The sequence below is a fragment of the Ciconia boyciana genome, chromosome 2 (genome assembly GCF_034638445.1).
Source record: "Ciconia boyciana chromosome 2, ASM3463844v1, whole genome shotgun sequence".
In the NCBI taxonomy this organism is placed as follows: Eukaryota; Metazoa; Chordata; class Aves; order Ciconiiformes; family Ciconiidae; genus Ciconia; species Ciconia boyciana.
The window spans coordinates 110,400,790-110,426,911 of record NC_132935.1 but is presented as its reverse complement, the minus strand read 5'-3'; the positions used below and the strand labels follow the sequence as shown (position 1 = coordinate 110,426,911).

The 26,122-nt window shown below is 40.8% G+C and overlaps 1 protein-coding gene across 8 annotated transcripts in view; it reads left to right on the top strand.

The window, feature by feature from the left end:
- COL15A1 (collagen type XV alpha 1 chain) overlaps positions 1-26,122 on the top strand; it is a 158,950-nt gene that overhangs the window by 120,604 nt on the left and 12,224 nt on the right. For 7 of the 8 annotated variants that reach the window (XM_072853514.1, XM_072853512.1, XM_072853509.1 and 4 more), the window contains 11 exons: positions 1,764-1,841; positions 1,958-1,993; positions 7,307-7,360; positions 7,441-7,500; positions 9,585-9,653; positions 10,033-10,074; positions 12,453-12,498; positions 16,578-16,667; positions 21,968-22,017; positions 23,825-23,935; positions 25,353-25,497. In XM_072853514.1, the coding sequence (XP_072709615.1) occupies positions 1,764-1,841; positions 1,958-1,993; positions 7,307-7,360; positions 7,441-7,500; positions 9,585-9,653; positions 10,033-10,074; positions 12,453-12,498; positions 16,578-16,667; positions 21,968-22,017; positions 23,825-23,935; positions 25,353-25,497 (781 nt within the window). The remainder of the gene's footprint in view (positions 1-1,763; positions 1,842-1,957; positions 1,994-7,306; positions 7,361-7,440; positions 7,501-9,584; positions 9,654-10,032; positions 10,075-12,452; positions 12,499-16,577; positions 16,668-21,967; positions 22,018-23,824; positions 23,936-25,352; positions 25,498-26,122) is intronic. The other variant, XM_072853511.1, reaches the window with a different exon arrangement.

Below are 26,122 nucleotides of genomic sequence, written 5' to 3'. Positions count from 1 at the left end.
TATGAGGTTCAACAAGGCTAAGTGCTGGGTCCTGCACTTGGGTCACAACAACCCCATGCAATGCTACAGGCTTGGGGAAGAGTGGCTGGAAAGCTGCCCAGCAGAGAAGGACCTGGGGGTGCTGGTTGACAGCCGGCTGAATATGAGCTGGCAGTGTGCCCAGGTGGCCAAGAAAGCCAACAGCATGCTGGCTTGTATCAGGAATAGTGTGGCCAGCAGGAGCAGGGAAGTGATCGTGTCCCTGTACTCAGCACTGGTGAGGCCGCACCTCGAATACTGTGTTCTGTTCTGGGCCCCTCGGTACAAGAGGGACATTGAGGTGCTGGAGTGCATCCAGAGAAGGGCAACGAAGCTGGTGAAGGGTCTGGAGAACAAGTCTTATGAGGAGCGTCTGAGGGAACTGGGGTTGTTTAGCCTGGAGAAAAGGAGGCTGACGGGAGACCTTATCGCTCTCTACAATTACCTGAAAGGAGGTTGTAGCAAGGTGGGTGTCGGTCTCTTCTCCCAAGTGACTAGTGATAGGATGAGACGAAACGGCCTCAAGTTGCATCAGGAGAGGTTTAGCTTGGATATTAGGAAAAAATTTCTTCACCAAAAGGGTTGTCAAGCATTGGAACAGGCTGCCCAGAGAGGTAGTGGATTCACCATCCCTGGAGGAGTTCAAAAAACATGTAGATGTGGCACTTCAGGACATGGTTTAGTAGGCATGGAGGTGTTGGGTTGACAGTTGGACTAGATGATCCTAGAGGTCTTTTCCAGCCTTAATGATTCTATGATTCTATGTACAGTCATCTAGGAGCATTTTTCTTTAGGTATCATGAGATGCTTCTGTTGCAACTTCAGATCCACAAAATCTCATAGAAGATAAAGTCAGTGAACCCAAGCTTTAGGGAGAGTCCAAAGTATCATCAGGGAGACTCCAAAGACTCCGAAGATTTAAGAACCTGCAAGAGGAACTGAGTTATAGCACTTCCTGCTCAGTGGAAGCGCTATAACCTGGAGTGTCATTTTAATCAGCAATGCAATTGTTAAGTTTCAAGACAGATTTCTTCCATTAGAGATCTTGGGGAAGCTATTGTACCAAGCTGCCTGAGCTAGGAGGAGGAAAGTTACAGCTGAAAGATCCACAGTGGGAACTATGCGCTGGCACTGGGGAATGATAATTCATGGCTGTGGTGCCGTTATTCAATTGAATTACCCCTTGAAGAAATGGAATGCAGAGGGCCATAATTTGAATGCTGGGGATTGGCCTTCATTAAAAGTAATGAGGCTGCATAATGCCAGGCAGATAGAAAGAACGATTCATACTTTCCTGATGCTAAAATCAGGACACTTGGTGTTCTATCAAGATTTTACATTTCCAGCAGGATTTCCTGACCAGTATCTAAGCTGATGGTACACAAGAAGACACCAATAGCCTGTCTGAGATCTCTTTGGCAGAGATCTCTTGTGAACACAGCATGTTTTACATAGTTACTCTATTGAGAGCTATTAAAAGTATTTAAAAAAATAAGTACTTATACATCTCAGGAAGATTTACAGGAGCAGGATATTTTTAGTGTACCTTATCATGTTTTAAGAAAGATCAGCCCTTTTCTGGCCGGGAATGAAGCTTCACCCTACTCACAATGAGATCATTTTATGTTTGATATCACAGCATGACTAATCTGTCATGCTTCAAACAGCAGTAATGCTGCTTTGACTTCTTCTGATTCATTGAGAACTGCTTTGTAAACACTATAAAATTACTTTGATAATTTCAGGGTGAAAAGGGAGAACCAGGAGCTATCATTGCTGCTGATGGATCTTTAACTGAATTATTAGGAAGAAAAGGGGAGAAGGTGAGCTAATACTGTGTTGTGTTCCTCCAGAATGTTTGGTGGTCTTGTTATCAGCCACCTCTGCTAGATGCTGCAGTTCTCCTTGTCATTGCTCTATGTGTGTCTGTCCTCAACAGGGTGAAGCTGGAGTGGTGGGACCGGTGGGACCAATGGTAAGACATTTCCAAGGATGAGTCGATTTTTTTTTTTTTTTGCTTTGATTTTACAGATAATAGTAAATGTAAAGCTAATTTATTTTAGCTTTTCATTCCTTCTGAGTAGGGATGATACGGAGTATTCATGCTTCAGGATGATCAATGTCCTTCAGAAAATAATGTGGTTGTCACATATGTGGTGCTGTAAACTACTGACTTGATTCAGAATTTAAATTCTGGTAGCACAAATGTATCCGTTACTATCTAAACAGACAGTGAAATATCATCAGAGCTAGAAACTTACATAACTTATGACTCTGAGTGAACTGGATTTGTTTAGCCCTGAAGATGAAAGGCTGAAAGGAGCTCTAATTGCTCCCTGCCGCTGCCTGAAAGGGAATTATAGAACAGACAAAGTCAGGTCCTTCTCAGAGGTACACAGGAAAAAGACAAGTGCCAATGATCACAAGATCCACCAAAGAGAGATGGTGGATTGTGGAACAAGGTGCTGAGCGGCATGACCGAACCTGGAAGTTTGTCTTGCTTTGAGCAAGAGGTTGTACTAGATGATCTCTAAAGGTCCCTTCCAATCTAAATTATTCTCTATTTCTATTATTTACATTAAAACAACTGACTACATCAGGCTCAGTTTCTGTTGGTGCCAATAATTTGCAACTGCCTTGGATTCTGAGGAAGCTGCAAATCAGGCAGCAGACTCAGACCATTTACAGAAATCAGGATTTATAGGCCTTCTTTCAGGTACTTGGCCTGATATTTTTGACTGGACACAGAATGTTGTATGAAAGCACAAGAAATTAGTTATAAAATAAGAACAGTTGCCCAGACTCAGTAGTGTTAGAGCAGGAATTAATTTCTTCTAGTCTAGTATTCCAAAGATCAAGGATATTGAGTGTTTCTTTGCTTCTGCTTTTGATGTAGCCTGGTCTCTGTTGTGCCTAAGTGAATGTTGGTGTTGTCATTTCTGCGCACCAAGGTGTGTAGGAGATTTTGTCATCAGTTTCTGTGGTCTTTAAAAGGGGCTAACTGGGTGTGCTGAGTAACTGTTTTCTTAATTACTGTCTATCAGAATACCTTGAGGGGGCTATCCTAACTTACCAGAAGGGGAGTTCCTTTTCTCCTCCTTGCATGACTGCCAGATGAGTTTATCCTTTCACCTCAACATAGAATCACAGAATAATTTAGAATGAAAGTGAACTTCAGAGATCATCTAGTCCACACCACTGCCCAAAGCAGGTCTGTTTAGCTCAGGGACTTGCCCAGTTGAGTCTTCAACATCTCTTAGGATAGAGATTCCACAGCCCCTCTGGGCAGCACATTCAGTATTTTACAACCTTCTGGGTAAAAAAAGTTTTCCTTACATTTATGTGGAATTTCTCATGTTCCAGCTTGTGTTCGTTGCCTCTCATCCTGTTGCTGTGCACCCTTCAGGACATGTCCTTCTTCTATTCTATCAGCTCCAAACTCTGTGTTTACATCTCCTTTTGTACAGCCATGAGATGCTTCATACAGTTCAGCATGCAGACAAGGCCATTCAGAGGAAGTTCTTGCCAGTACTGGTGCAAATGATTACGCTGCAGGAGAATTTGGCACACGGAACCTGTCTCAAGACTTTGCTCAGCCAGTTCCTCATAGTGCAGAAGTCTAGTTTGATCATCACTGCTAATGGGGGAGATTCATTTTGGTGTTGTCCCATAGAAAAAATCCCTTTGTAGTCAGTGGGAGTTCTGGGCAGCAAAAATATACAGACTTCAGAGTTCTGGGCCAGAGCCTCCGTGGCATAACTTATAAAAGTTTTCATTACGATGGTTCTGTTCCACTTTGCACAAAGTAAGACTGGGCCAAGAACAGCTTTGAGGTAGCTGGGGACTCTGATCATTCCTCTGTACTGTTAGGGTACAATGAACTCATACACAAGTTTCCAGAATTAAAAAAAAATGCCCTACTCATTGTTCCCCTCCTTTTTGAGACTTCAGCTGGACAGAAGAGAGGATCACAGGAGCTTGGAGCACAAGGAACTACAAAGAAGTAGTGGTTTGGCAGGTGAGAGCTAGGGATAGTCAGGAGGTTAGTAGTGTTATTAGCAAAAGCGGAAGAGACAGACTGAATCCAGCCTCCTGCCACAGGGGAAATGAGAATCTTTTACCTGGTCAATTATGCTGTTCACTGTCAGTGAAGCACACCACTGCACATTACTGAATAGGAGCCCTTATTAAGAACCACAGTGTCAGTCTGCCCAAATCAACTCTGTGCTGTTGTAAATGAAATTTCCTTTTCTGGTAAGCAGTCTCCTGGGGCTTCCTCACTTCCTTCTTTCAGTTCTAGCGGTGACTGCTGGCTGCTGTCTCAGGGAGTTGCTAACATCTGTCAGGGGTGGGCTGGCACTTTGAGAGAGGAAATAGTAAAGGTGTCTCTGTTGCCTGTTTTATAGAATAACTCCTGAAACACATGAAGTATGTTCAGAGGGGAGACCTTGTTTTATTCTGCGCAGGTTGCAAGGTGAAATATTTCCACAAATCAAGCACACATACTGTAATTCTCTTCAATATTTATACAGGAAAATTAACATACCACTCCCATCTAATACATAATCATTAGACCGACTAAGCATCCTCTTCTTCCATTGGTCCGTAGTTTCTCCGCTTCGTTTTAAAGCTACAGTGTGATTTTTAATTCACTGCGCATGCTTACGGGGGGTGGGGGGAGTCCTTTCGTCCCTCATTTGGCTCGGTGGTCGCAATCTCCCCCTGCCGTCTTTACCTTTCCCCTAGTTACTGGGATTCCCACTGTTTTCATGGTTGTTGTGGCATCCCTTCATCTTTACGACTTTCCCTGTAGGAGGATGTTCTTGTTATTGGTCCTTGAAGTGTTACAGCTTCGCATTCTTTGAGGAGATACATATGCTTGTTAGTGAAGCATGCAGTGCCCATACCCTCTTATCTGGCCTAAGCATTATCTGTTACTTTGAAGATTCTTCAATTCTTACATTCTCATATGCTAGTTTCTACTCCTAACTGTGATCCCTTCTTAGCTACTAATAACTCCTACACTATTTCTATTTTATTCCAAAATATATACATATATATGGTTTAAGGTGACATCTCCAGCATGGTCGACTCTCACATTGTTGATGTTCATTTAAAGTCCCAGTTAAAGCATGAGATCCAGACACTTCTCTTTATTTAAACTAATAAAAAAGTCTGTTTCTAATCACCTTCGTTGCTCAGTAAAGCTCAGATTTGCATATTCTTTAAAGGCTCAAATACCAGAAAGTGAAATAGAAAAATACCCACAACATTTTGGATTCTCTTTTTTTCAAACCCCATTATTGGATATGGTACCACAGAAGGTTGGGTTGAATCATTTTGAAAGCTTGGGGGCACAATATTGAAGTTCACATCTGCCAGAGTGCACCAGCAATCTATTGCCTGCTTTAGACACAGGCATTAGCTTTGATCATATGGGCAGAAATTACCTTCAAACAGGAAATGAAATAATAGAAATTTAATAAAGGTCCTACCATCTTCAAAGAGTTTCAGCTGTCATTAGTGAGTTTTAAACTCTGATTACAGTGGCGATGTTATGAATCAGTATGTTCACGTTAACCATTTCTGAATATAATCTCTAACCTAGTCTTCAGTTTTGGCATGATAAAAATTACAACAATTAATCCACAAATTTCAACTTGATGCTAAGGTAAATCATCTCGTCATCATCAGATAAATTTTCCATGAATGTGCATCACCTTTCAATTAAATGACATAACATAAAGGCAAGGACAAACACTTGCCAGTTTAAAAAAAAAAAGATTTTGTTAATTGAAAATTCTATCAATATGACAATAGTTGAATTCATAAAATGGATTAGTAAGAGACGGGTATTTGAATCCCGATGGTATTCCCATGTCAATATTCTGCTGATCAGATGAGATTCAAAACTCTGATTATGCAAATCATCCAAGTATAAATATCAGGCTATTTCTTGCAATCTTTCTAGCTCTTCACTTGCCCATGCTTCCTCTATGCCTTGAACTGAGAGATAATATGGCAACAGAACTGGACTGTAAATAAGGAGACTCAGTTCTGCCACAGTCTTCTTTCCTTCTTAGTCTCTGCTTTCCTTAATAATCAAGAACAAGTAAGTGGCAAGATGGGGATTTCCTCTTGTTTTTTGATTATTTGCTAGTTATCCTTTGAAGTAGCAGTCACAATGCCAACAAATGTTTGTTACCGTTCAAGTGATGTACTGAAATTGTGGTAAGCAGTGCAATAGCCAACGTCTCTTCCATCAGCATAGGTCTGTGTTAACCACCACATTGCAGGTAGCAATAGAAAGTCTGTTACAATAATCACACTGAAAGTACTGTGATTTCTCAGGATTAAACATGTCAATTGTCACCCGTAAGTGGTATCTGCATGAGATCTATAGGCAGAGATTATTTAACCAATAATGCAAGAAGGAGTATCTCTTAGCATTTCACCAGACTGAAAAAAAAGGAAATTAAACCAGAAAGGTTGATACATACATAAAGAGATTGTCTAGACTCTTGCAGTTTTGTTGAGTTTCAGGAAGCTGACAGGAGATGAAAGTTTGTGGTATCCTCGGTTTACTGCTTTTTGTTGATCACTTGCTAGCTGCCTAGAAAACTTGCGTGCTTGCAAATGCTCAGTCTTAGATCATCCATAGTCTTGGACCACTTTTCCCAGGCAGCCTGCTTGCTCTTTCTTTTTGCAGTCACTTGTATCGATTTGTGAGGCCTGATGGGTCAGTCACTCTTGTATAAAGAAGGATCTGTTCTGTTTCAACTATCAGCCCCATAAATCCACATACCCAGGCTGGCAAGAGGCATGTAGAAGCCTGGCACTATATGAATTCTTAGGCTGATCCACAGACATTTCCCCATAGGGCCTGATTCAAAAATAATTAGAAAAACAAAGCAAACAAAAAAAGAGATGCACAAAGCATACACCACTAACTGCCTTTTTTCTACTGATTGATACATTTAATTTTCCTTTGATGACTGTCCTTTGGTGACTCAGTTTTGAATTGCACACCCTACAAGTGGCTGAGAATTCAGACTTCATTTCAGATAACCGGTCTTTTCCAAGCCAGAGTTGACTGTTATATGCAGGCCTCAGCTTCTGAGATCACTCAGCAGAGCAAGTAGAGAGGACAGTCTGTGCATTCTCTACAGACAATCACAGACTGATTTTTAACACAAATATAAAACTATGCCTTTTATTCTAAATAATCAAATAAATGTCAAAGATATGTTCCATATATTCTCCATAATCACATTTTCTTTTTTTCCAGGGACCAACAGGACCTACTGGACCTAAAGGAGAACTTGGTTTCCCAGGACGTCCAGTATGTATTATGCTCTCAAGTGGAATAATGATAGAGGAGCTTGCTTCTGACACATACAACACTATTTCTACTTATTTCAGGGCCGCCCAGGACTGAATGGACTGAGAGGTGTGAAAGGTGATCGAGGGGAAGCATTTAATGTAAGTTCTTATGTATTGCAATTAGTTGAAAAAAAATCCTATTAAAATCTTACCTCAAATCTGATTTATATGAATTCCTTTAAAATGATGACAGGACTAAAAGCCTTAAATTATCTAGAAATAATTACATGTTTCTGCTACTTTTCCTATCTGGTAACAATCACTGAAAAGTCAACTTCTGGGTCCATCTGGACAGTTCCTGCAGATATATGTAGCTGTATCAGTTCCCAGGTGTAACAGTTATATGTGTGACTCACTGTTAGCATAGCTTTTTCAAATAGCAAATGATCTGGGATTGCCAATTCATTCTATGTTTCAAAGACTTCCTGATCCAGGCAATCAGTATGACCCCTCATGGTGTGAAGATATTCCCATAGGTTCTTAGCTATCTAGCACAGGTACAAACATCACTTGAGCATATCATAGTGAAGTGGCATCTACTCTGCTAACAAAGAGATACTTGCTAATACTTGCTAATACCTACTACCTGCTTTAGGTGCCATGTACACATATCCAGAATAATGACCACTGCATATATGACAGCATATCCATACCCACCTACAATCTGTAATTATGGAACAAGTGATGAACCAAGGTCCTGGTGCTGCAAGTCTGTTCTTATGAAAAGACTTCATACAAGTAGTCTCATGGCAAACATGAAGACTGGACTACACAACAATAAACATTGCTGAGCATAAGCAATAAATTTCACAATAGCAGAGTAATTTGTGTGGCTGTTCTGATGTCATGGGGCAATCTGTGCTAGAAAAATTGGTACCCATACCACAACAGCAGCTAATAATATTTTATCTGCATCAGAGATATGCTGAAAAAAGAGACAAGGGTATTTTACTGTGTTAGCATAGAAATCATAAGGTAGGAATCAGCTAGGCATCAGAAGAGGTAATCTAGTCAATCTCACTGTATTACAGTAGAGCACTTTTTGTAAATGAATTGTGTTGTATGAGTCCTCTGGTTCTACTTTGTTTAAAAGAAAAAAAAATATGGCACACAAATGGCAAAACACAAGTATGTTGTCTATCTGGATAATAAATACAAGTGAGATGATGATATTGCTTTATCCGACTAACAGGGAGACTGAGAATTGGTAAGTATCTAAGTATCTTCACAGAAAGAAAAGACCAGGTACTAAAGGTTGCTTACACCTCTAGAGAAAGGTGTAAATAGAAATTTAGTTTCTGGAAGGTGAAACCAGACAAATTAGACAAATTCTAATCAGAAGAAAATGACAGAAAAGATGACTAGCCACTGGCAGAAAATATTGAAGTAGATTTTCCATTCCTCCATATATCCAAACAGTGACAAGGTTCATTTTCTGGATTGTCTGCCTTAACCAAACAAAAACTATTAAAGCAAGTATAACTACATGAAGTACATAAGGTTGGGAAATTAAAGCAAACAAGCAAACAGAACAGGCTACGTGTTCTAAAGTCCTTCCTGGAGTGCTCAGGGAAGATAAAATCTAATGGATCTCGAATTATTGATGAGATTACATTTGTCAGCTCACAGAAGCTTGCATTGATGTGGAGTGAAAGATGGGCATGGCGTGGTGCCAGATTTTTAAATGACACAGTAAAGAGTTGGCATATTTTTTTGTAAAGGGCAGTCACACCTCCATTCTAGCAGGGTTCCTTGAAGCTGCTAATTAGCATGTAGTTATCTGACTGGCACTTGAAAGTATATGAATCTCAGCAGTCTTGAGAATCCCAGACCAGTCACAGATACCTAATTTTCCTTGGATGAGAGATCCACTGACCCTAATTTAGTTTCAATTTCTAGTGTTTTGGAGTTGCCGGTTTGGGGGCTGGGGTTTTCTTTTCCCCTGGAAACAACAATCTTAGACTGTTTTGTTCTCCACAGAGTGCTTTAGGTTAAATATTAAAATTCACCTGACAGGTTGGTCCCTGTAACTGAATGCCCAGTCTCCCCTCAAGCCATTTAACACAAAACTTCTTGGTTAAATGGGGCCCTCTGAGCCCCTTGGCCTTCTTTCTGTAGGCTCAGTTGTATTGCATATGAAAAGATCTGGCTAATATCTTCCTTCTTTCCCTTTCTCTTACCAGGGCCTTCCCGGCTTGCCTGGACCCCCAGGACCCCCTGGACCTCCAGGACGTATAGTTTATATCAAAGGAGTAAGTACAACTGGGGATCAGTTGCTGGTCTATCTCTGTAGCAGAAATGTGCTGCTCTAGAAACAGTTTGCAAAGGGAAACATCAAAACTTGTTTCAGGCAACACAGTTAACAGTGGGTGACCTTGCTGGTGTGCATAGGAAAAAATCTCTTAACCAGAGCCACTGTCCCATAAGAGTTTTGCCCATACACACACACGGAGTGGGACCTGCTGACAGACCTGTGAGAGCTCCCAGGCAGCAAGCTGGGCTCTCTGCTCGGGAGGTGCTGATTTTTGTTTCCAGACTTTGTCCCGTCATGTCTATTAGATCTATTTGGTGTGTTATCTGCTGTATTATACCTATGTTCATTAAAATAATTTCCCTTCCTGTTTTCAATAGACAGTTTTCCCAGTCTCTCCCAGACCTCATTGCAAAATGCCAGTAAGCCACACACAGAATCTGCTCTTAGCAAAATGCATGGCCATGACAGTACATAACCAAAGTAGCTATATACGTAACCATGGTAGCTTTGCAGCTTTTCTCCCCCTGCCTTCTGCTTTGCATCAAAGATGTGTTTTACCTAGTCTTCAAGATAACAGATTTTTCAAGTGTTTAGATACCCAAAATTAGCTATTCATAAAATATATAACAGAACTAGAAACACTAGAACCTTTTGCTTAAAGCACTTTGATTACTTGGTTGTCCTAACACTTTTAATGCCTTTCAAAGCCCGTGTTTCCATAGTTTAAGACTTGCTTTGGGGAGCTGAATGTTTATACGTACATGTACACACAATTTTCAGATGTATATATAAATACTGTCTCCATGTTGTTATGTCTTTAGCTGTTTTCAATTTCCCTGTCCAAAATAAGACTTGTTATGTATTTCATTGTGGCATTAAAGATGCATCAGGAAAGAAAGATCGTGTTCTTTACTTGACCCTCAAATGCAGTCTATTCACATATAAACATTTATTATCTCAAGAATGGCAGCAGGTGAAGCTCTGCCCCTGCTTTCCAAAGGGAATGACAAAGGCCCCATTACTTTCAAAGGACCTGCAATTTCACACATAGTGACAAAAGAAAGGAGATGGGGTTTATATTTCCAGAACACCCTGATGCAATTTTTGTTTAATGAATCATGGAAATTACATCCTACAATGAACTGCGAACAGAGTTCAGTTGTGGAAGTACTTTCCCTAGGGCAATGTTCCCTACTGTTAAGCCATGGGTTAGGTACTTGGAAAGGACTGTCTTCACGAGCCACAGTCCTCCCCTGAATAGTGTGGTGTGCAGTATGGCTGTTCTACTTTTCTGTTAGACAGTATAGCTCAAAATAGTGTTGTGCCCCTCCTCCAATTTCCATTCCAGTTCTTTTTCACTTTTTTTAGGGAAGCAGCTCTTGACTTACACTATACTAGATGCATTGATACTCATCATCACCCTACCCTTACTGTTAAAGAAAGATGTATCCCAGCTTACAGATCTTTCTGTTAATTAATGATAAATAGCCATTACTCTATGGTAATTTAACATTTCTATGGTTTTGGCCTACCACCTCCAGGCACCATCTTTTTACCTCTTTGAATTCCTTCCTTAAATCTTCCCGTTCCCACCATATGTTCTTGTATGTTAATCACCAATGTCCATAATCACATATGGATTAGTGAGCCTCACCTCTGAATCCTGACTGGACAAGGCCCTGAGCAACCTGATGTAGTTGGGCTGGAAAATCTCCAGAGGTGCCTTCCAGCCTCAACTCTCCTATGATTCTCTGTGGAATGATTCAAACAATACAAATCTATTTTAGCTGAATTTCAGATAACAATAAAAAGTCACTTTTCAAGAAGGTTACAATCAGCGAATAATAGCAGTAAATTTTATGTGCACAAGTAATAGAAACCTGTACTTACAAACACCTCTTCGTGCATCTGAGTATGCTAGATAGATTTGTCCTACATTTGTGAATAATCTCCTAAACCTATCCGAGTTTATAGATAAGAAGTCTGCTGTACATGCCTACATAAATGAATATCGATAAAGAACTACAGACTGAACCCCACAAGTTTTCCTCATGTGAACTGAACTTCTGAAGTTAATGGAGCTATCCATGTGAGTAAGACTTCTAAGAGCTAATACTACAGGATTAGCCAGATGCAGCACCTTCAATTTTTTTTCATACATTGTTTAGATTCATATAAATAGTACTAGCTAGTACTAAGATCTTTTCATTTCCAAGCACTGTGCCACATTTTAATTCCTGCACTGTCCCTGTTTTGAAGACAGGTAGTAGAGGTAAGTAGCATGCCCACCGTTACAGGTGGCTGGTGTCAGAATGGGATAGACTAGAATAGCTTCTGCCTCCCAGTTGTGGTCTCAATGCATCTGGAGCATAGGTCAACATCAGACAGTAGGCATAGCCATGATCTGATGAAAAATTTACAAACACAGTCTGTTATTTTACAGTCAAAAATAAAATCCTGCTTTCAAATGCAGTGATGTAAATTCAGAATTATTCTTGGAGAATGAGTTTTCTGATGCTTCACTGGCATGACTGAGAGTAAGATTTGCTGATGCTTCCAAAATGCATGTTGTTATCCTCTTGCTGAAAGCATGTTGCATGTTAAAGAGAGCACAATCCTGAAAAAAGCTTGATCAGCTAATACTAGGACCTTGTCAAACTGAACATAATCACAGAGCGTTGTTATAATATTTACCATGATAGCATGCAAATTTTCCAGGCTTTTCAGTCACACCAAGTAATGCACTTCCATTGGTTAATGTGTATGGACAATTTTTAATAAATTTCTTTGTCTGTAGGTGAGCACTCCTTACCCTGGAAATCAAGAAGCTCTTAATGTCCATGGTGAGTAATTATTTTCTTGTACCTTGGTTTAAATAAGCTTTTCTTGTTTTTTCTTAGTTAAGGTCTTTTTGCTTTTTCTTGGCTATTGCATAACTGGGTTTGGCGGGGGCAGGGAGGGAAGGTGGCCTCACTTCTTTTTCTAGTGAAACTGTAAGATCATTATCTTGGTCCAATCCCAACATGTAGGCCAAAGAACAAATGAGCCGTGGTCTGCACTTTGAAGACTAAGATTTCTAAATTGGGCAGTGCAACACAGTTTCTGCAAGACCTAATCCTAGAAGTCCTCTGTCAGGGCAGAGGTGTCACACATGGCTGTGCCAAATCATTACTCTCTGCTCTGGCAATGTTCCTAAGATGCAAATTCTGAAGTCTACCTGATACTACATCCTACCAAGCAACCAGGTGGTCTCATTCCTCCAGTGTTTGACTGATGGCGTCAAAACCACTTCCCTTCTCTAAGTGACTGATACCAAAATAACTGAGCTTGGAATCAGAGCTCCCATCCTTTTGCTTGAAAGAAAATTATCACAGGCAGGGTCAACACATACTGGCTGCTGGAGTTCCAGAGAATATTGCTGAGGGAAAGAAACAAGATAGTAACAGTTCTTTCTGTGAGGCAGGGTGAGTTTTCTGCTGAGACAGAAGAAATGTTTCTCATCCCCTCCTTCACTAGGAAGGTGAGGCCTGTTGAAAAGAAAGTAATTCCTGGGGTTCGGGAGTAGCTAGGACAAAAACTGGACAGGCAGACAAAGAAGGAAGTAAGACTAATGGGGAAGAAGGTTGAAAAACTCCATACCTGAGGACCCTGGAGAAATTGGCACAAGGCTGGAGAAGTTTTGTTAGTTTTCACTCCTTTTAATTGAAGGGGGTTTCAGGACAATAGAGGGTCAAATCTGTGGGGTACAATGATACCCTGAGCTTTCTTTCTGTATCCTTACTGCTGAATGACTGACTCACCTGTTACAAGTGAAAGCCTAAGTCTTGTGCTTGGCAAACTGTCCACATTTCTTCAGGGATATGTCCATATAATTAAGTCCATGGAGCCTAGGCTGTCCAGTGCTGCTCCTAAATTCAAAGGCTCCCAATTGCTTGTCTCCTCCTGCATACAGGGAATCCCAAAGATTTATCTGTCTATATTTTTGTTTTTAATAAGGAATCAATGATCTAGCAGAATAAATGCCCACAGAGAGCACAAAGTTCTTGGTTCAAGGCATTTTCCTTTCATTCTAAGAGTTGACTCCAAGCTGATAAAGGACATTCTGCTCTTTTTAGACTTTCAGCGTAGGTAAAAGCTTGAAAGTGAGGATTTTGACTATGACAATTTTGTTTAAAACTTGTCAGTTTTATTCAATTAATCATTATAGTTTATTTTCTCTAAATGCATACTGATTCTCAACTCAAACAGTAAATCCTAAAGTCACTTCAGCATGCACCCCTTCTTTCTTTGGTTTAGTGAGGAAAATTCACCATTTACCTACAGTTTTCATCCCATTTTAAGATTATTGTAATGGTCTGACTGTTCCATTCTTGAGCTAGTACTCCACCAGATAAGCACAAAGTGGTCACTTACTGTGCGCATCAGGCATTAAAATTAACGTGAGCCTGCACCTGTGGTTCAGCGCTTTTTTCCTTCCTCAAAGACATGCTCCAAGGATGGATTCAGTTACATGCAGAGGGAAACAGGTAGCAATTCTGTGCCAAAAAAGATGCTGAATGCTGATTGAAATAGTGCTGCCTTGACCAAATTGTGTGGAAGTCCTTCAGTTCCAAGGGTAGCAAAAGTTCTGTGACAGTTTTGCCCCTTTAGAGCTTGGATCTGGAAAAAAAGTTGGGACATTAAAACAAAGTCCCAGAGCATCCACAGGGAGCAGCCGGCAGTTTTCTTATGATCTCGTAGTACACAATGGAGAAGGAGGTCTTCTCAAGATCACAGAGGAAATAAAGTCAGTGGTCTTCCTCCTTTTATTTAACTACTTATAATAAAAATTTATTCCTGCCTATTTATTATACATTCAGAGTAATTTTGTGGAAAAAAGCAGTAGTGCAGCCTCTAACGTACAACTGGAACCTGTTTCCCAGTTCCCATTTCCTGGGAATTAAATCACTGTTCCCATCACTGTGCAAAGGAGTCTGGAGAGTTTACAGTTTAATCCAGTAAGTTAGAGCCTGCATGGCAAAAACAGTGCATGCAAAACAAGTTGAATACTGCAGCAGTAGTATACGTCATCTCAGCTCCAAATGCTGGGGCTGGGGGATGTTTCTGGAGGAAGAGATGGCTATCTGGGGACTAGTTCTCTCGTATGGTCCAGAAAGTAGGCAGTGGTCTGGTATAAGCAACAGGAACAGCTCCTCTCCCTCAGCAATGACTGAGACACTTGGAAAGACCAGGCCACCTTGATCTAAATGGAAAAAGAAAGGAAGGGAAGGAAAAGAGTACAAGGGATCAGGATAAGGGGCAAGAGTGGACATAGTAAGTGGTAAAGGAAGATATCTTGAAGAAGAGAAAGTCAGAGCTTGCTCATATAAGCTCTATATTGGTCTCAATATTTTAAGACGACCTAAAATACTAATGACTGGACTGGAAATCTGCCTGAAAAATACCTCTGAAGATGTCACAGCTGGACAGTTTGGATTCAGCTGACAACTAGGAAAACTGTCTAACTGCACATCTGTGAGATTGTGTGATTGGCCTCAGTGTAACATAAAATGAGGCCCCACTGTTCTGTCAATAGGCATTTGAACATGGACTCACAGCTGGAGGCTGAGTGACCAGACGCATCATGGGGAGACCCATGGGAGTATGACCAGCTTTCACCTCTCATGCTAAGACAAAAGAGAAGGGCAGAGAGGAACTGTCTGGAAACTTCTGTTGTAACATGGGGCTCTGAAAGGGAAGGAATCTGTCTCATTCTTCTGTATTTATAGCCTTTCTGCACAACTAGAAGAAGGAAAAATGCTGTAACTTTTTTTCAAACTAAGGCTTTCTTACCAATAAAGTCTCCCTTATAAGTGGTACTAGGTCATGGAGCATGGACTGGGTAGCCAAGCAAGAGACTGTTTCTGTACTTGCCCTAGTGAAATTCACAATTGTAGTCAGATCAGGTTAGAAAAGAGCCAGTGTTCTTAGTGACCCGCTGACTCCCAGCATAGATCACAACTGAACACAGAGGCTGAAGATATCATGGGAAGGGAACCATTAAAAATTACTTTAAGAGATGTGTCTTGGACCTGCTTGTTATTGTACTTCAGCACCCTTCCTGCTCGTAACTCAGAATAGGACCACCTCACCTTAAACTTGAAAAGGCATTTTTACCTGAAGGAAGTGGCTATAAGATGTTAACTGTGGCAGAATGATGTTATTTTACATGAATGTTGCAAAGATATTAACAATTACTCAGGCAGAACAAAGAGAGAAATCAGACCTATGAAGTCTAAATACTCAGGGGTCATTTTACCCAGATATTTTATAGGATAAGGTTATCATGAAAGTTGAATAACATCTGGAAAAATAGGTTTATCCAGATGTATTTGGGTGCAATTCTACCCTTAGCTCACCTGGATGGAAAATTATGCTAAAAGCATTTCTGTTCTCAGAGAACATTTTCTTCATTATTAATGCTTTTATGACATGAAGGAGCAATAAACGATAACATTTTTGACACTCACAATTGCAGATATTACCATTTATTGGTTTGTTTGGGAGTCTGGGCATAGTAGTAGATGTGGTATCAAATGCAGAGCCATAACTCAAGAAATGCTTCTACACTTGCCCCAGTGAAATTCACAAATGCAGTGAGAACAGGTTTGTTCAGAGGGTCTTAGGCTAGGTGGTTAGGGAAGGGAGAGTGAAGGATTGACTTGTAAGAGAGAGACTGTCTTGCACATGTTGGGGTTAATAAGAGAGGACAATCGGGCAGCCATTCAATGTTCATGAGGAGAGTGAGACAAGCACATAGGGACTGGAGCCACGTGCCCCACATGTATGGAAAAGTCTGCTCTCACTTTCGGTGGTTTGGTTGTCACTGCTATAGTCTCTGCTCTTTGCAAATTCTCATGAATTTGTGGTGCTTTTATGGCAGGTGCTAAAGCAAACAGAGATTCCTGGGGGCTACACAGTTCAGCGGACTTAAAAGGAGAAAAGGGAGACAGAGGTGCTCCAGGACCACCAGGTATACTAATTCTGATATGTCATTGATATCCTGTAAAGGAATACATGTTCAACTTAAGCATTTCAACAAAGTACTTTGATACTTACCCTTGCAGCCTTATCTGCCGACTGACTTATACCTGGGTTCAAGGACACACAGAACTTGCACACAGAATGACAAAGTCCATAATGTTATCAAAAATGTCTTCTGAAAAGAAGTATCTGTACTGCACATTTGTGAGTACTATGAATGTGTTAAGTACAAGAACAGATATTGAAATGTAACTGGCTGGTCAGAGATTTTTTGAAATCTTAGAAGGACATCATGTCCACTTCCTGAGATATCATTTTGTTGTCAATCTTTTTGAGCCAATTGGGCTAAAACCCAGTGCTTCCCATTTCAGGGTAACATCTCTGCATTCTGAGTTCATGGCAGTCATTTGCTGGTGGCAGTCCCACTTCCAGCAGGAGGTGGAACTAGATGATCTCCATTTCAACCAACTTTTAATATTCTATGCTTTATTTGTGATAATTGTAAAAAGTCTGTGTGAACTAAAAATACCAATTCACTGGTGGTAGGAGCATCACAACAGATGTTCCTCACCAAAGATTTACTGTTCTGTATCAAAAAGTTGATACACATTGCTAATTCTTACAGATTCAAAAATAGTTACAGAAACAAGCATCTATTTGAAAAGATTGCTATTACAAACTTTCTTTTCTATATACTTTTTGAAATCTCATATACTGAGATAAGGCTTTGGTCAGTGCCAGAAATCATTTGAAATAGAAGAAGCAGTATATCAAATTAATGTTGCTATACCATATTTATAATCTTTGTCCTCTGATGTGTTGATAATAAATACAAAACTACATCTATATGGATATTTCTGTCTTTGTTCCAAAGACACAGTTCTGTTGACTGAACATGATATTTTGGTTATTTTTAAGGACATCTGTTTGTTCTAATAAAATCTGTTTTCTTGTCTTGTCCTTATTAATTTTTATTCTGATCAATATCCAGTGCCTTAAAATAAGTGGTTAGTGCTTCCTAGTCATCAATAAACTTGTAAAAAGAAGAAGCAAGAAGCATTCCTAAACAGAAATTTAAAAAAATTTCTCTTCTGTGCTGATTTATCCACCATGAACATGTTTGTTCCCTCCTAGGTTCTGTATTTAATGCAAGTTAATGTCCTACAAGTATTCTTGCCTGTACCTGATGATTTCAGGTGCTTCAAAAGGAGAGGATTATGAGAGGATTATACTTCTGATCTTGTTGTAAAACTGCAGCTAGTGAAGGATGGTGAAAATAGAACAAGAATTCTGGTTAAACTGAAAACTGAATTCACCCTTCTCCTGAAATAACAGAGATTTATTCATTTGTTTGCCAACTGAATCCAAATAGATTGACTAGCCTCAATATTTTGTGAAGTTAAAATATGTTAACGAAGACCAATTCTGTTGCTGCTCTAAAAAATATTCCTGTTTGGTTCTTGCTCGTTGATGTAGTTGCTAAAATATTCTTTCATACAAACCAAGTCTCTAGGTCTCACAGATATCCACATAATCTTTGACAGTGAAAATTCACAAGCCAGAAGTTGCAGGGTAGTGGAACATGATTAAAGTACAGGAATTTTTCAAAACCTTCTCTGAGGGACAGATGGCTGAAGCTCCTTCCACTACAATATCCGTTGAGTTCCAGCAATCAGAAAAGCTTTCTGAACTATGGTACTTGTCCACACAGTGGATTTTTTTTTCCTTTTCACAAAATGTCTCCTCTCCAACCTTACAAACAGGCTCTATTAATTGCAAAATTATAGATTATATTGCAAGATTATATTGCAAAAATATATTTTTACATCTACCATGCAAAAATATGAAGCCAACACAAGAAGTGGTTAAACAGCAAGGCCACACTTTATTTACCTACTCTGTATAGAGGCAGGTGTAGTAAGTATCCAGAGCATAGGTGCTATGTTCCAACCACATGTGGAATGCTCCAGCACAACCATGGTGTTTCTGGCTGGAGGAGCACAGTCTGGAGCCTTGTAAGAAAACACATTTAGAAATAGAGGAGGAGGCTTCACTGTATCATAGTCCCAGACTCAACTGCCTAAGGCTGAAGATCTGCTAATCGAAAATGCAGTGTTTATTGCAGTGTGCTGGCCCTTGACCATAGTCAACTCCTTTCCTTCCTGCGGGTCATTCCCCAAAAGGCCAACCTGGCATTCTGGACAAGTTTTCACACTCATCCAAATCCACCCTTTGGCCTGTTTGTTTGTCCTGACACCTTCTTTTCTGTATGAAAGAAGTTGTTTTACCATTTTCTCTGTGAATCCTGGAAGGAATGGAGCTAAAGGAAAATCAGTGAGGTTGAGCAAGATGGCTTCTTGCTGGGCAAGCATTAATTCTGGTAATAAGTGAGTTCTGTTGCTCCAGGGGCTAAGTTAATTTCTAGATCAGATCCCAGATCTGAAAACAGTATAGCTTCCCATTTTCTAAAAGAAAGGTCACCAAAGTTCTGTGACTTTATGATTGTTGGGAAGGCATGATTTTGCCATTGATTATGTACAAGCAAAGTGCTGTTATTTTGTTTCAGTAACACCTGAAAACAAATTGAAATGACAATGTCTGGTCTACCAGCAGAAGCCACACAACAAAGTATGTTTCCCTCTGGCTAGTGTTAAGATCCCTAAAGGTCCTGACAAAAATTGCCTACCAGCCCTCCACTGAACGTCTACAGAAGAGGACTGAACCGTTGAGAAGCCATGTCAAGCAAACTTCTCTGGCTGTGTATACTAGTAAACTAAACAGACCCAGGACACAGAGGACAAATGTCCTGCGGTTTAATTGTTCCCATGTTTCCTGGCCTGTATTCAGCCTACAACAAGTAACACTTTCCCCAGACAATAGCATGATCTGGGGGATAGCTTAAGCCAGGGATTGGTGCAATAGGCTGTATGGATAACGCTCTCATGCTTCAGGAGTGAGGAGGACAGTTTAGCTGTATGGATGGAAGCTCAGCCACTTTACCTCAGGGCTGAGGAACTGGTCTAATACAGTTTACCTAGCAGTATAGGTAGAGCTTACTGGTTCTCTACCAGAGATTTTTGACTTCCACTTTGAGTGGTGACCTTCTTCCTCATAGAATCATAGAATCATTAAGGCTGGAAAAGACCTCTAGGATCATCTAGTCCAACTGTCAACCCAACACCTCCATGCCTACTAAACCATGTCCTGAAGTGCCATGCCTACATGTTTTTTTAACTCCTCCAGGGATGGTGACTCCACCACCTCTCTGGGCAGCCTGTTCCAATGCTTGACAACCCTTTTGGTGAAGAAATTTTTCCTAGTATCCAAGCTAAACCTCTCCTGGTGCAACTTGAGGCCATTTCCTCTCATCCTATCACTAGTTACTTGGGAGAAGAGACCGACACCCACCTTGCTACAACTTCCTTTCAGGTAGTTGTAGAGAGCGATAAGGTCTCTCCTCAGCCTCCTTTTCTCCAGGCTAAACAACCCCAGTTCCCTCAGACGCTCCTCATAAGACTTGTGCTCCAGACCCTTCACCAGCTTCGTTGCCCTTCTTTGGATGCACTCCAGCACCTCAATGTCCCTCTTGTACCGAGGGGCCCAGAACAGAACACAGTATTCGAGGTGCGGCCTCACCAGTGCTGAGTACAGGGACACGATCACTTCCCTGCTCCTGCTGGCCACACTATTCCTGATACAAGCCAGCATGCTGTTGGCTTTCTTGGCCACCTGGGCACTCTGCCAGCTCATATTCAGCCGGCTGTCAACCAGCACCCCCAGGTCCTTCTCTGCTGGGCAGCTTTCCAGCCACTCTTCCCCAAGCCTGTAGCATTGCATGGGGTTGTTGTGACCCAAGTGCAGGACCTGACACTTAGCCTTGTTGAACCTCATACAATTGACCTTGGCCCATCATCCAGCCTGTCCAGATCCCTTTGCAGAGCCTTCCTATGCTCAAGCAGATAGACACTCCCACCCAATTTGGTGTCATCTGCAAACTTACTGAGGGCACACTTGATCTCCTTGTCCATATAATTGATAAAGATATTAAACAAGACTGGCCCCAAAAATTGAGCCCTGGGGAGCACCGCTTGTGACCGTCCGCCAACTGGATTTAACTCATTTCACAACAACTCTCTGGGCTTGGCCATCCAGCCAGTTTTTTACCCAGCGAAGAGTACACCCACCTAAGCCATGAGCAGCCAGCTTTTCCAAGAGAATGCTGGAGAAGAATCTCATGTACCTTGCCCAGGCCTAGTCTGCTTGCTGGTCATCCTAGAAAGACCTCAGATATTGCCCAGTGTAGAGATTAATACTAAGCAACATCTGAGAAGGACTATTCCATTCCACCTGCCTGTTCCCCATCCCCTCACATGGACCAAGCAAATCACTGCAGCGAGCTATAATTGGCAGGGTTGGAATAAAATCTAAATAGCTGCCACAGTGGGAATACATTTCTGTCCCGGAGTACAGATATATACAATGTCTACTTGACTTAATTGTATCTGAGATAGCATACTGAGATCTGAGTCCTGTGGCTGGCATAGGGTTGGACCCAAAGATCTCAAAAATTAATCAGAATGCATTGTAAGACAATGCATCAAGCTGTTATGGGCAGCTGTAAAACAGTCTTTTTTCCAAGTGTATGCCAAACAGAGAATATTTGAAGGCTTTTTAGACTTTTTGTGCTGGCTCAACAGCTTTGGCTGACCACCATTGGCAGACAACACAACACAGGTGGTATAAGCATTGATACTGGTATTTTTTTTTTGTTGGAGAAAAATGTCAAGGAGAGATTATTCTATGATCAGCAGCACGGCAGTAACACTGGTTCTTTGTCTTGTCAGTTATGGTACTGTCTTTGCATGAAAGATAACGCAACTACCGATTGGCCACCCCACTCCTGGCAAAACATATGGAAAGCTTTTCTTCTACCTTGATTTCCATCAAAGGGGTTAATTTGGATACTTCTCTTTCACCCTCTGCCCAGCTGCCATTTTTCCAGAAAACTGGGAATTTTTCATCTTTGAGCCTTCTTTGCTTTCAAATGTGTCTGAAATTCACAATCAGATTCAGAAGTTATTAAGGTGGAGGAGTGACAGACAAGATAGGCATGTAAGACTTGCTTTGTAAGGAAAACAAACTAAAAATATATGTTAGATTTAAAGGTTAATGTTATTATTGTAAATTATTTTCATTTAAACTCCTAAACCAGTAATATCCAAAGCAGTGCTTTTAAAAAGAAAATTACAGATAATGATTGTACTTTATTGTATTTTCTTCGTTTTTCAGGTCCACCTCTCCCTCCATCATATTTCAGCCACTTTATTAACAGCATAAAGGTAATTATATCCCATTTGTGTTTGAGTTCTGTTAAGCTTTTTTTAAAGTGTACTTTACTATAAATTAAGCATAAAATGGTATAGCATGGTGAAATATACAAAACAGATAAGAGCATCAGCAATTACAAATTATATTAATTTCTTAAATTCCAGCTGCATAGACAAGTTTATTACAAGTATAGAGATAGTAGATGTCAGTAGTATACAAAGATTACTTTTGAAAAAACTTTATTACTGAGGCTTTTTACCTTCCTGGTGGTATGAAAGTGAGTCATAATTCACTGTTACATAACATAAGTTGGTATAAATTATCTGCCATAAACGAATGCTTTTGTTTCCATGCCAGCTCAGGTAAGAGACATCCGTTACCTAAAGGGCTTCTAGAAAAATTTAGCAACAATTAACCCATGGTGGGGAAAAAAAATCACTTCTGTGTAATACTATTTATCTTTTAGGCACGCTGAATAAAATAAGTTAAAGTGATGGAAACTACTTTACCTGGAATCTCTTACAAGAAAGTACACCCATACCTTGATGTGTTTGGTCTCTCTCTGTTCCATTATTCTCTTGCTTCAAGAGAATTATTCTCTCACTGCTGCAAGTGACAAAATTGAATACCAACACCATATTATTTTAAATATTTTTAAGTGAACAAGGCTCTTTATCAGTAGAAGTTCTGAAAAAAAATTGAATAAAGTTATCATTTTATGATGCCACCAAAAGCAGTGTACTGTCAGTTTCCTTGAAAGACTCTTAGTGCCGTCTGGTTTTCAGATTTTGTTTCTGCTTGGCTGACTGCACCTAAGTTATTCCTATGACTTAAAGTGCCCCATCCATGCATGGCAGAGCTGATATGACTTCTTTGATCTTATTGAGTAGTGTCTGTAGCTTTACAGCTTTAGCTACAAAGAACTCATTTTTCATCTAAGTCCTTCACCTCTTCAAAATGGCATGCCATACAGAAAGCTTTATAGTCCTGTTTACTGGGAATCTAAAAAGAAGAAAAGTCAGAGGAGGACCTATACATACCTATCTCTACTGCAGCTGCCTACCATTCTTGCTTTGCCCTTTGCCTCTTCTATTCACAGGTTTATTTCTCAGAAAGGTGAAAAAAAGTAGACTAAAAAAAGTTGAAGGAAAAAACCAGCAGACAAACAGAAGGAAATAATGTGAGGAGGAACCTACAATTGCTGTGGCTCATTTTGCACAGCAAGATAATGACCTAGTATTTAAATGCTTCTTCTTACCTCTGTCCCCCAAACTGACTGATTTTCAACAATCAAGGACAGGAGAAGAGATGCAGTTCAAAGTGTCTGCAATTTTGTGTGGTGTCTCTTCTGTTATCCTGGTACACACCCCTGCACTTCTCTCTCATCCTATGCACAGTAAGCTTCACTTTGCCACATACTTTTAAATATCTGTCCATTCTATGTCAATCTTGCTTTGCTTTTTCCTTGATGAAGGAGAAAAGCAGAAAGCCAGGCTTTTACACTTCCTCCGACTTTCTCTTTGCCTCCAGAACAAGGTTTTGCTGGGTAGAATAGCAGGAAACAGCAATCAAGGCATTTTCTCTGCCTCTGCCTAACCCCACCTTCCCCTAGCCCCCGCCCTGAGAGAGCCTTGTAGCCTCAATAGAGAAAGCATTCCTTTTCCTTCCATATCACTGAAGAAGGAAGCGATGTCAAAAAGATTTTAAGCAGATGCTTTTCTTTATTAAGCTCAGAGACTTCATGTAACTTTAAAAGATCAGTGCACAGAGTTCTGATCTCACTTCAGCTCAATGGTTTAAAATATATTCTCTTTAAAGGGTGAAAAAGGAGACAACGGAGTCACCGGTGTAAAAGGAGAAAAAGGAGAACCAAATGGAGGTTTTTTTCTGACAGGACCTCCTGGACCGCCTGGAAGCCCAGGATTAGTTGTAAGTCACGCAAGTTGTAGAATATTTGTGGGTACCCATTATTTTAATTTAGAAGGCACTAAAAAGAGACAAACATAAAGATGATGCTAAGGACTATATAAAAACTCATATGCTAAACATTAGGTGAATACGAGAGAGTTGCATTAGGCGTAAACACAGACACTTCGCTGTTGTGCATAGAATTAATTTGCTATGAAAAATTGATGTAATGTTATGCTCGGCTGTCTAATACAACTACATCAGTACGTAGATTCATGCTATTAATAGCATTACAAATCAAGGCAGTATATATAACTTGTGATGCTACTACTTATATACCCATAAAGGCCAAGATAGGCTATATAAAGTTAGACAGAGACTGACTTGAAAATTATTGGCCGTCTAAATAATTAATCTTATTTTCTATTCCAGTAAACCAAAAACATGAATGAAAAGTCCAGTATGTACCCGTCTGGATCGTTCCTATAAAATTCAGCCACTGTCTAATCTCTGCCTAGTTGTTTTATCTTCTGGTAACTGCCACCACAGCTGCTTTGGAATCAAATGCACTAATTCTTTGGCAACTAGTTTATCCCTGGGATCTGGCAAAAAATGTGTGCATTGCATTACTCTATTGTCATGTTCTGTGCCAAGGAGCATGAATGATGCCAAGGGTCAGAGCTGAGGATGAAGTGTTAGGTTAGCAAGCCCATCTTCAAAAATCCCCCTGGTGCTATTCCACGTTCCTGAAAACCATCTCCCTGTTTTGAAACTGTTTCACTGGCAAGAAGGAGTTGGATGGCACAGGTGAGATCCATCAGAGACTAAGCTCTCCTAGTCCAGGGTGCAAAAACTGTTCCATGTATGCAGCCCAGTTTGAGCAAGCCCTCCTCATTCAGGCTGAGGATACACTGCTAAACTGGAAACATAGGAGTTGTAGCCTTTTTAATCTGGAAGACTGGCAGCTGGAGAGTTTAAGGGATATCAGATGACATCTGATCACAGCAGGGAGAAGACAACATTTGTCATGAGACATACACTCAGCATAAACACACTTTATGTTAAAGCTTTCCACCATGTACCTTCAGACAAACACTTATCTTGTAAGCACATCAAAGTGAGTAGTCTCAGCATGAGCAGAGTTGAGATCCAGGACTTCAGGAGTACTGTCAAGAGTTTTGCAGATATCAGCTACTCAGGAATAGGCACAAGAACTTTCAGAAAGCTTTCTGAAACTTACATTCTTGAATTGAATTTAGTGTATGGTCAGATTTTTAATTTTCCATTAATATCCATGCCTCCTTGAAGAAAATTATGTACAGACTCATGTCTAAACAGTGCTGTGGTGGCAGGCCTTCAGAAAATGTTGTCCTCAGAGATGAAGGCCCTGCAGCAGTGAAACAGATACATTCAAAGAGATAATTTTTATCACTGATAGGGACCAAAAGGGGATTCAGTTGTCGGACCCAGAGGACCTCCGGGGTTACCTGGCCTACCTGGCTTACCAGGTTACGGAAAAATTGGACCTCCTGGCCCACCTGGCCCACCAGGCCCACCAGGACCCCCTGCAATATATGGCTCAGGTGAGAGGGTGTGATTTTGCTTTTCACTGTGTATGCGAGTGCATAGGCACGCACCCACACCCCCACACAGACTGCCACTTCCTTTACATACCTGTTCTTCCATCTGCCCACCCACTCCGCTCACCTGAATCAGGTTGCTCCCCTCTCTCCTCCTGCCCTCCTGGGGGGTGAGTTGGAACCAGGAGCACAAAAGGGACAATTTCTCTGCAAACTGTTTTCACTGACTAGTGCCATGGGAGCAGTATTGCATGAAAAATCTTACTGTGGCTCTGGCTGCAAGGAAGTCTACATAACAGAGACAGGCTGCCTTGAGAGCTTGGCAAAATCTATCAAATTGAGCAGTTGGCTAAATTTGGGAAGATGTTAATGTGGGCCAAGACACTCTTCTTGTGGTTCATGGAGTTAAATCCAGTTGGCAGCCGGTCACAAGTGGTGTTCCCCAGGGCTCGGTATTGGGGCCAGTCTTGTTTAATATCTTTATCGATGATCTGGATGAGGGCATTGAGTGCACCCTCAGTAAGTTTGCAGACAACACCAAGTTGGGCGGGAGTGTCCATCTGCTTGAGGGTAGGAAGGCTCTGCAGAGGGATCTGGACAGGCTGGATCGATGGGCCGAGGTCAATTG